This window comes from Uranotaenia lowii, chromosome 3 (assembly GCF_029784155.1).
Source record: "Uranotaenia lowii strain MFRU-FL chromosome 3, ASM2978415v1, whole genome shotgun sequence".
Taxonomy (NCBI): domain Eukaryota; kingdom Metazoa; phylum Arthropoda; class Insecta; order Diptera; family Culicidae; genus Uranotaenia; species Uranotaenia lowii.
The window spans coordinates 311,959,077-311,971,276 of NC_073693.1; the positions used below are offsets into that span (position 1 = coordinate 311,959,077).

Genomic DNA, 12,200 nt, shown 5'->3' on the forward strand with positions numbered 1-12,200 from the left:
TCAGATGATCGATAGAAAATTCATTCACCTTCAATATGCAAAAGAGAAATTTCAAAATACTGTTATGCCGTCCGAGATATTTTAATCTAAGTATAAGAACTTTTTTAATTTTTTCGAAATTTCATATTTGGAGCACAACTCAAAAACGGTTCTACTGAGATTTTTTTGAATTTCATTTTCGGATTCAGCGCCCGATTTCACATTGGAAATGACCTTTAGTTTACTGAGTTCAAAAATGCTGTAAACTAGTGTTATTGGTCTAATCTTGTCAGAGAGAAGCATGTTAAACAAGATTCTGAATTATGATTCAGATTCATCGATAGTTCACGACAATGACGCAGTTGGTAGGAGAAGCACAGATTAGAAAGGCTGCTGTATTGTTTGTTTTGAAATAATGCATGTTTTGGTCAGAGATGCCAGGTGTATTGATTTCTTAAAATTTGTCCTGATTTTCGAGAGACCGTCCTGACTATTCAAAAACTCGCGAATTTTCCTGATGTTTAAAAATTGATTTTTAAGATGTCCTTTAATATACTGATTTTAAAAAAAACATCTTAATCCTTATCAGTCTTGTATTTTTACTATAAGAACATCGAGCAAATCTGTTGTAAAATTAACCAGTTAACCAATGGTAACCTTCGGTTCAGATTAAATATACATGGTCTTTTTTCTAAATGAGCTGCAAGCCAGACAAGAAGCATCTGTTGCATAAATAAGGGCGTTCACACCTGAGTTTTGCCTTAAATTATGCAATCTACGCAGAGCTGGAGTTTACTTTCAAAAATCTCGAGGTGTACTGAAAAATCCTGATTTTTTCTGCGCAAAGTGCGGATTGTTGACAAATTCTTCTGGAACTTATGATTTTGGTAAACAAGACGGACGGATTTAAGAAACGCAGATTTGAAAGGCTGCTACTTTGTTTGTTTTGAAATAATTCCTGTTCCGGTGATCAACAAGAACTCATGGAAACGTAGATTTGAAAGTTATAAGAGTTTGGTATATTAATACGTTTGTCCTGTCAAAGCTTTGGTACATAGCACAGATTTACCCTCCAAAAAATAAACATCTTGCTAAAATTAAGTCAATAGTTAGACAACTATATTTAGACATAGATCGAGGAGGATTGGGATTGATTGATCCAGAAGAAAAATGCAAAGCATTGTTTGTAAGAAACATACTAGTTCCTCCTTCAAATGAAGATTCTTTGCTGAAATTTAACCATCTAGGAAGACTGATAAGAAATGGTAAAGAATGGATTTTGAAAGCGCAGCATCTCAAAAACAGCCCTGAAATTGAAACTACTAAACGATTATATAGATCCCTTGTCTTTGAGGATACGATCAAGCCCAAAATTGAAGAAATTTGTCCCCTCGTAACATGGAGCTCATTTTGGAAAATCATTGGTTATGCTTTCTTAATGTCCACTGATCAATCAAGTTTATATTTATTGTTCAATAATCTAATACCCAACAAAAAGAAACTTAGTGAATACCATATTGGAAATCTGGATAATGAATTGTGCGATATTTGTTGTCAAATGGATACGAATGAACATCGATTGAGGTTGTTTTTTGCAAACGAAGATGTAAGATTATGGGTAGAAAGAATATTACGAACGAGGTACAGAATTGTTTTTGTCAATATAGAAGATATATTAAGTATAGATTGCGAAGAACCTCTCCAAAAAACGGTATTGTGGTTAGTAGTACGTTATATAGCTTATTGCGTGGAAAATTTTTCAAATTTAAATTTGTATTTGTTTCAAAAAAGAATCCGCGAATTTAGATGGAACAATAGAAAAATTGAAAAGAATTTGTATGATTGTAACTTAAATATTTGTTAAAATAATGAAAAGAAGTGTAATGATTTTGTAAATGTAGGTTAAGTTTTTTTTGTGTTCAATAAAAAAAAAAAAGTTTGATGAATCGTTTGTATGGGAATGATTCTGTTACCGAAACTGAAACTAAATTCATTGAAATCTTGAAATAGAACGAGCTTCGAATTTTGAAAGAAATATCAAATGAAGTACAGAATGAAAATAAAAGTTAAAAGTTAAATAAATTAAACAAATATGTGGCAACACTGAAATAGAAGCTTCAAAGTATCAGTTATTGGTTTAATCTTATGAGAAACGGAAGTGTTGAACGAAATTCTGAATTATGATTCAGATTTATCATTAGTTCACGAAAATAACATGAAACTTGACATTTGGTTTACTTTTCGTTTTCAAACTATTTGCAAATAAAAAATAACTCTTAAATGTAGGCTTACCAGATATTTTCAGAAAAAAGCGGGACATTTCTCGAAAAAGGCGGAACTTTTGAAAAACTCTTAAAAAACTTATTTTTATGACCATAATTAAGATTAGCCAAAATAGTTCATAAAAAGTAATAAAATATGGATAATATATTTTTTTTTAAATAAATTCTCAAGAAAACTTCCATCTTTGCAAACTGTGAACACTCCAGTCGAAAATGTTGTAAGTCAGAGTACTTTTGAATCCGAAATTTTGCAGTTATGTTCTATTTTATTCAGCATTTCACTTCTTCCTTAAGCTTTACATTCAAGGGATTCTGCAAGGATTCCGGAGAAAAATCTTGAGCCATCATAATTTGGAAGCAACTTAAAGAATACTAGAACGTACTCATAGAACGCTTAACTGAACACGATTGCTATGGTGGTCCTAGGATAAGTTTGCTTAATTGCCCGGTATTACCCGAATTTGCTCGGATATTTGGCACCAATTTTAGGAAAAGGTCGGTCCGGCCCACTTGCCCGGATTCCGCAGAAACTTGCTTGAATTGCTAACAGATTTATGCACTTTATTTTTAAAACTGAACAAAAAAAACTTAAATATTCCTAATTTTTGCGCCCACAAACGATTTTTTAGCAAGTTTATTCTTAATTATCGTTTTTCGGGAGATTAAAATACGAATTAGTAAGGCTATGATCATTTAGATTCCAGGCAGTGACAAACTTTTTGCCTGCCGGAAATGGATTTTTGCATTATCAAAGAAGTCTGCATTCAGTTATCCCCAATAACCATAGACTTTTTACCATATTTAAGACCAAGGGTTGCCCTCCGATGCTTGGTTTGAACTTCGTGTGAATCCTAGAGTTGATCCTTATACTTCCTTACCATTTGATCCGTATAAAAACATTAAAAATCAACAGTTCATGAGCTTTCAAGTCAGCAATGAAGAACTTTCGAGGCGCAAAATGCGTAAAAGGAGCAAATTTGTGCAAAATTATTTTTACCATGTCTTTTTGCATCGTGAATATCTCAAACACACGTTAACTTAAAAATCTATCCAAAATAGTCAAGATAGTCCTTTTCATAACCAATACAACGCTACAAAAGTTTTGCATATCCGAGTTCTATTAACGTAGCTATCACCGAAATAAAGTGCCCGGACACTAAATGATCATAGCCTTATCTGCTGATGCGTTTTATTTAAAAAAATTCATTCAAGTGCATTCTTTTTGAGTTTCATTCAATAATCCCGTGGTTTTGACCAAATTTGCCCAGACATTGCCCAGATTTTAGGTTGGAAATTTTAAATTCAAATAATCGGTTTTTGTAAGGTTTAAAAATAAAAAAAAAACCCGGATTCGACCGGTCCAGACGTCTTGAAAATAGCCTGGCAACATGGAATGCTAAGAACTTAACGAGCTATTTAATCTTGTCTTATAAAAACTTTGAAAAACTGCTGGTAATTTTGAGAAGAAAAAAACACAGAAAAAACCTTATATTTCAATGATTTCCTGTTTCGAACCAATGAACTTAAATTATTTAAGGGTAAATTTAGGATTTTCCAGTGCAAGTCAGTGAAACTTCATAAAAGTGTTATAAATTTAAATTTAACAGCCTTATCAGTGAATGCCTTGTCCTTTAAGTAAGAATATTTCTAGATTTGAAAATCGTTCATCATACATATAAAACAAGATTAGAAAAAAAATGACAGGAGTTGATAAAGAATGATAAAGAAGAGATTTTTTAAAATGCGTTTTCATCCAGCACGTATCAATTATTTCGAAGGAGTAGAATCGGAGAAGGTTGAGTCTTACAGAAAAGATTTCTCAATATAATTCTCAATATAATTCAAGTTTGATATTTAAAGTTTTTTTTTATGCCCGTCAAGATTGGTAGTAAAATGTATATGAAATAGTATCTTGAAATAAATGCACCTCTTCATACCTTTAGAATAAAACAAATTTAATAAAACTTTTATTTTTTTTTTTTTTCAAAATACATAATTGTAATATATGACATAATGACATCGCAAACAAAATGGAATTGATTGAAAATAAGCATGAAAAATATATAACACTTACAAGACTTATTGAATCCATCAACTTGGCGCCATTTTTTGCATTTCGATTTACAATACATATTGCTATTGTCAATTCAATGCTTAATAGCTTTATTATATTCGTTTTGTAGAAGTAGTTTTTGGTATCTTCAAACAATAATTGAAAATAAATAATGCGCAAACATTTCGAATTATTGATTAACTCAACTAATCTAAAATGAAAACTATAATTAGAGCTGTTATATGCAAAGTTCAAATTTCAATCTATTCAATAACTCTCTCATCATCTGAAACTCCCTGTTTCAGAAAAAATAATAATGAAAGACATAAAAATATTTTTGAATTCATTAATGTTCGCTTGATAAGTGCTTCATTGAAGGCAGAATAAATGTTTCCAGAATAATAATAATTAAGGAAAACAAAAAAAATTCGGACAGACAAAATTTGAATGAATTAAATTAAATCTCTATTGGAAGACCTGGAAAATAGTAAAATTTAAGACATGACAAAATTCATGATTATCAATTCAATTATGAGAATGTTTTTATGATGAAAAGAATTTGATAATGGTCAATTGGAAATTTATTTGGGGTATTCAGGAAATGTACTTCAATAAAAGGTAATTTTAAAATAGAAGAACCTCAGAATCAATAGTTTTAAACTTCGGATAAATCAGAAAAAAAAATATTCGAATTGGTTGCTCAGTTGCTCGAGAAATCATTAAATTTCAAATGATTTTCAATGTTTTTTTTTTTTTCACTTAAAAAAAACTAAGAAAAGTTGTCGTTAAAGTCGTAGCATTTTTTTTTAACTTGGAGAATGTAGTTGAAAATTAAAACAAAATATTTTATTTGCGGGAAATTGCAATTGAATATATTCTTAATTTTAAAATAAATAGAAGGTGATGTATGATTTATGGTAGAATCAAGCTTTCTCGGATTTATTCGTATATGTCCGAGTTTTCAAAGAAAGTGGACAATTAAAGCAAACTATGGTTAGGCCTGGTTGCTAGAATAGGGTGAAAATAAGTCGAAATTTTATTTTTTTTATTCACATTAATTAAAATAAAAACAGAAAACTCAAGTTTGGCTCTACTTTTTTGAACACAGCAACCATGTTACGAAAAAAAATAAGTTGTTTTTTCTTGTTTTATTTTTTTTTATTATCAATGTATTTAGAGGCGAACCAGCCTGTGGCTGAAAACCTCTCAAATATAGAAAAAAAATATCAATGGATTCTGCTAAGATTTGTCAAGTCTTTGAATAAAAAATTGAATCTATTGCCAGGGTTGTTCCCGATTTAAGAGTAAAGCTGATCTTTACCTACTCAACTATCATTTGGAGGATGCGAGAAAAATTTTAAATATTCACTCTAGGGGACCCCCTTAACTGATTTTATAGTGCATCTAATCGAGATAACTTATCAAAGGGGCTTCTTAGCTGTAAAATTTCAATAAAAAAAATTATTTTTATTTCCATTTTTAGGTTTTTAGAAATTAAAGCATTTTTATTACTATGAAATGTTAAACCTACTCATCATATTATTGTAAAAATTTTGGCATATTGAGATTACTCATTATATTAACACTTCCTGCACATGTTAAAAGAGGGGGGGTAGGGTTCCATAGTTTTGTTTGCTTAACCCCTAAAGTAATCAAGCAAACGAAACCATATTTGGCATAGGAAGGTATTTTAATTCCAGCAAGTAGCAAGCTTTATTTTATGTTTAAAGACCCCTCTCTCTTCGATTTGGTCGAGCGGAAAAGAAAAAAGGGGGATTATTCGACCGTTTTTTGTTTATATCTGAATAACAAAATAAAAAACTATGTTTAGTAAAAGAAGATGTTTGGGAATGAATGAATCAATTTATGTTGGTTTAAAATAGGAGGTGAGGAGGGAGTCTCTTATTCAATGTTTTGCATAACTCTGGTACTACTCAAGCCAATTAAGCCAAATTTAGCATTAGAGGATATTCGAATAGCAGAGAACTTTGGTTAATTGATAGAGACATCTTCCTCATTCAATTAGGAAGATGGAAAGAAGTAAACAAGCCTTCCTTCTATACGATTTTTTTAAAATCTGATCAAGCAATTGGAACCAAGTTAAGCATGGAAGAATAATTGCATACGAGGAATCTTTCTCTCATGATTTTGAGAACCATCCCTCCTTCCAAAAGAAATATATTAAAGAGGTAAGAGGGCAACAATACATCTTTTATCATTCATCGAGAACTAATCGAGCAAATGTAAAACGAATGTGTCATGAGACCGTATTCGAGAAATTATTCTATAAAAGTTTTAGACCTCTCCCTCATTTAAATGAGCAATAAAAAATGAACTGATCAAGAAAATAGAGCCAATCCTGGGAATCGTTCTATGATGGTTTGAACCCCCTTTTTTTTAGCGAAAAGAAATGAAGAGGAAAACAGGTGTCCCATATTGTTTTGAGGAGATATTTAGGTGCAAGAATTGTTTCTGTATAAAATTGATGTTTTCCTACCTTCATTTAGAGAAAAAAAAGGGAATAATTCGTTTTTTAAAAAAAATGTTATCAATGACTATTAGAGACCCCTCCTTTTTTTTAGAGAGTTGATGGCAAAGGTAACTGCTCTTATTCAAGGCAGTATCTGATAGCATTACTCAAAACATTTATCCAGTATAAAGAACCATATATTAAATGATCAGAGAGTAGGATGAGAAGAGAGTTTTCGTTAAATTCTATGACCATTTGAAAATACTTCCCCCGGAGAAAATTCCATGAAAATAAACATGAATTTTGGGCATTACCAATGAATTAATAAAAAATTCATATTTCAGACTTTAAACAAAAATTCAAAATTCAAAATTTTGATCGAGCTTCGAAAAAACATAAAAATCTCATTCATTTTTGTTATGCAATTTGAGACTCAAGTTATAGCTCTGGGGAGGTTGTTTCACTGTTGAAGTTTAATATTAAATAATGTAGAAAACAACCAAAATTTAAATAATTTTCAAAAATTTATCTAATTTTTCGAAAGTGTAGTAAAGCAGTCAGCAAGTTTCAAATAGGAAAGTTGTTTATTTATACCAACCGGCAAAACTTACGAACTTTTATCATATTTACCTATCCATATTTTTCCCAAAAGTAATCAAACTTAACGAGTTTGGCTCCTGAAAGCCTAAAGGTATGAGTTGTTTCAAATAAAGGAATTTGAAAAAAAATAAAGTTTACGAACAGCCTCTCTTCACAAGTTCAGCTTTTAAAAAACTCATTACAAATGCTGCAATGGCCAGTGGCCAGTGGATCAAAATTTAATTTAAATGTTATTCTAGAGAAAACCTGCATTACTTGTTTGGAGTTTTAAATTGGTACTTGAATTCTTTAAAGCACACAACAAATTGCATGTTCCGTATTGATCGAAATTTTCTCAGATGTAACAACATAGCTAAAGGCCAACTGAAAATCGCATTTTCCATCGCGCATCATGCCCTAATGACGGTAATAATGTTTACCTTTAATGAACATAATAGAAGGTTAAATAGTGCAAATTGACATTTAACGGGATCCTTCCATCGACTTCATTAAGTTTGATATAAGTACCTGCCTACCGTCATGACTCGGCTGGGTAGGGGGAGCAAACGCGATGTAGCGCCAGGGAACGACCAAGTTTGCTTATGCCCCTGTCATCCCCCCTTTCCATCTTCCTTTTGGGTGGAGCTGTAAAATGGAAACGCAACACGTGTGCGAGCCAAGGTTCATCACGTAATTTGCTCTACATCCCCACCTCCTTCTACCACTTATATTTAGTCGAATTGCGTCAAGTACTTACATGCACTGATATCCTTGCCTGGCGCGTTTTCCACCAAACGACTGGCTGGCCTTTTACGCATGGAATGGTTGTTGGATCCTTTCTTTGGATAAAGTTTCAAGTTTTCACTTTCTTTGCGGTGAAGGTGGGAAATTCACGTTTGCAAGACATAGGTTGGCGGTACCTTAAGAGCAGCTATTTGTGCAGCTGGCAAAACGTCGTCCTCACTTTCAAGTACCGTCTAGAGCAGTTCGCATGTTTTCACCCGCCCGGTGGGCAAATGCTTCTCTGAAGGTATGTAAGCGAGCCAAGGTTTTTCTATCCAATAGCTTGTCTCGGTTTGGTGAACGTGATAATTTTATCCCTCACCTCCAACCCATTCACGCAAGATACCCCCCCTCTCACGATTCCGGTTAAAGATGGTTGCAAATCGAAACCCGAGCCCCGGACTAAAACCACAACCCGGTCTGACTCTGGCGCTGAATTTGCGGGGGTGTGAGCGGAATCGTTTAACCTACAAAGTACACACATACAAGGGTGGATGCGACAAAAAACGAGGATGTAACATGATAGTTTTTATCTCTTTTCTGTCGTCTCAAATTTGATGCCTGACAGAGGCTTTGTTTAACTTTCCGAAAGGGCAGGCACGAAGAAAATATGAAATCGATTTGTTTGTGGTGGTTTTTTTTTCTGGAAGCTGGTTGGGTTGTTGTTCTATGAATGGAAATGGGTTTGATAACTGGAGGGAGTTTTGGGATATAAATAGGTAATAGTAGGAAGGAAAATGCCTATCAAGAGAAAGTAAAAATCGGTAAATTTATACACAATTTTTTAAAACTGTAAAGTTTTGAAAAACTAAAACTGATATGACAAAAATGACAAAATGACAAAAATTACAAAAATCACAAAAATGACAAAGAATGACAAAAATGACGAAAAATGACAAAAATGACAAAAATGACAAAAATGACAAAAATGACAAAAAGACAAATGACAAAAATGACAAAAATGACAAAAATGACAAAAATGACAAAAATGACAAAAATGACAAAAATGACAAAAATGACAAAAATGACAAAAATGACAAAATGACAAATGACAAAATGACAAAAATGACAAAAATGACAAAATGACAAAAATGACAAAATGACAAAATGACAAAATGACAAAAATGACAAAATGACAAAAATGACAAAAATACAAAAATGACAAAAATGACAAAATGACAAAAATGACAAAAATGACAAAAATGACAAAAATGACAAAAATGACAAAAATGACAAAAATGACAAAAATGACAAAAATGACAAAATGACAAAAATGACAAAAATGACAAAAATGACAAAAATGACAAAAATGACAAAAATGACAAAAATGACAAAAATGACAAAAATGACAAAAATGACAAAAATGACAAAAATGACAAAAATGACAAAAATGACAAAAATGACAAAAATGACAAAAATGACAAAAATGACAAAAATGACAAAAAATGACAAAATGACAAAATGACAAAAATGACAAAAATGACAAAAATGACAAAAATGACAAAAATGACAAAAATGACAAAAATGACAAAATGACAAAAATGACAAAAATGACAAAATGACAAAAATGACAAAAATGACAAAATGACAAAATGACAAAAATGACAAAAATGACAAAAATGACAAAAATGACAAAAATGACAAAAATGACAAAAATGACAAAAATGACAAAATGACAAAATGACAAAAATGACAAAAATGACAAAAATGACAAAAATGACAAAAATGACAAAAATGACAAAAATGGACAAAAAATGACAAAAATGACAAAAATGACAAAAATGACAAAAATGACAAAAATGACAAAAATGACAAAAATGACAAAAATGACAAAAATGACAAAAATGACAAAAATGACAAAAATGACAAAAATGACAAAATGACAAAAATGACAAAAATGACAAAAATGACAAAAATGACAAAAATGACAAAAATGACAAAATTGACAAAAATGACAAAAAATGACAAAATGACAAAAATGACAAAAGTGACAAAAATGACAAAAATGACAAAAATGACAAAAAATGACAAAAATGACAAAAATGACAAAAATGGACAAAAATGACAAAAATGACAAAAATGACAAAAATGACAAAATGACAAAAATGAACAAAAATGACAAAATGACAAAAATGACAAAAATGACAAAAATGACAAAAATGACAAAAATGACAAAAATGACAAAATGACAAAAATGACAAAAATGACAAAAATGACAAAAATGAAAAAAAAATGACAAAAATGACAAAAATGACAAAAATGACAAAAATGACAAAAATGACAAAAATGACAAAAATGACAAAAATGACAAAAATGACAAAAATGACAAAAATGACAAAAATGACAAAAATGACAAAAATGACAAAAATGACAAAAATGACAAAAATGACAAAAATGACAAAATGACAAAAATGACAAAAATGACAAAAATGACAAAAATGACAAAAATGACAAAAATGACAAAAATGACAAAATGACAAAAATGACAAAAATGACAAAAATGACAAAAATGACAAAAATGACAAAAATGACAAAAATGACAAAAATGACAAAAATGACAAAAATGACAAAATGACAAAAATGACAAAAATGACAAAAATTGAAAAAAATGACAAAAATGACAAAAATGACAAAAATGACAAAAATGACAAAAATGACAAAATGACAAAACTGACAAAAATTACAAAAATGACAAAAATGACGAAAATGACAAAAATGACAAAAATGACAAAAATGACAAAAATGACAAAAATGACAAAAATGACAAAAATGACAAAAATGACAAAAATGACAAAATGAAAAAAATGACAAAATGACAAAAATGACAAAAATGACAAAAATGACAAAAATGACAAAAATGACAAAAATGACAAAAATGACAAAAATGACAAAAATGACAAAAATGACAAAAATGACAAAAATGACAAAAATGACAAAAATGACAAAAATGACAAAAATGACAAAAATGACAAAAATGACAAAAATGACAAAAATGACAAAAATGACAAAAATGACAAAAATGACAAAAATGACAAAAATGACAAAAATGACAAAAATGACAAAATGACAAAAATGACAAAAATGACAAAAAATGACAAAAATGACAAAAATGACAAAAATGACAAAAATGACAAAAATGACAAAAATGACAAAAATGACAAAAATGACAAAAATGACAAAAATGACAAAAATGACAAAAATGACAAAAATGACAAAAATGACAAAAATGACAAAAGTGACAAAAGTGACAAAAATGACAAAAAATGACAAAAATGACAAAAATGACAAAAATGACAAAAATGACAAAAATGACAAAAATGACAAAAATGACAAAAATGACAAAAATGACAAAAATGACAAAAATGACAAAAATGACAAAAATGACAAAAATGACAAAAAATGACAAAAATGACAAAAATGACAAAAATGACAAAAATGACAAAAATGACAAAAATGACAAAAAATGACAAAAATGACAAAAATGAAAAAAATGACAAAAATGACAAAAATGACAAAAATGACAAAAATGACAAAAATGACAAAAATGACAAAAATGACAAAATGACAAAATGACAAAAATGACAAAAATGACAAAAATGACAAAAATGACAAAAATGACAAAAATGACAAAAATGACAAAATGACAAAAATGACAAAAATGACAAAAATGACAAAATGACAAAAATGACAAAAATGACAAAATGACAAAAATGACAAAAATGACAAAACTGACAAAAAATTACAAAAATGACAAAAATGACGAAAATGACAAAAATGACAAAAATGACAAAAATGACAAAAATGACAAAAATGACAAAAATGACAAAAATGACAAAAATGACAAAAATGACAAAAATGAAAAAAATGACAAAAATGACAAAAATGACAAAAATGACAAAAATGACAAAAATGACAAAAATGACAAAAATGACAAAAATGACAAAAATGACAAAATGACAAAAATGACCAAAAATGACAAAAATGACAAAAATGACAAAAATGACAAAAATGACAAAAATGACAAAAATGACAAAAATGACAAAAATGACAAAAT

General features: G+C 29.8%; 1 protein-coding gene across 1 annotated transcript in view; it reads right to left on the bottom strand.

Annotated features, from left to right (window-relative positions):
* Positions 1–7,901: 7,901 nt before the first annotated feature.
* LOC129753735 (uncharacterized) overlaps positions 7,902–12,200 on the bottom strand; it is a 31,070-nt gene continuing 26,771 nt past the window's right edge. Inside the window, exons 2-3 of the mRNA XM_055749579.1 lie at positions 8,121–8,202; positions 7,902–8,008 (exon numbers count right to left, since the gene is read on the bottom strand). Coding sequence (XP_055605554.1) covers positions 7,902–8,008; positions 8,121–8,202 — 189 coding nt within the window. The remainder of the gene's footprint in view (positions 8,009–8,120; positions 8,203–12,200) is intronic.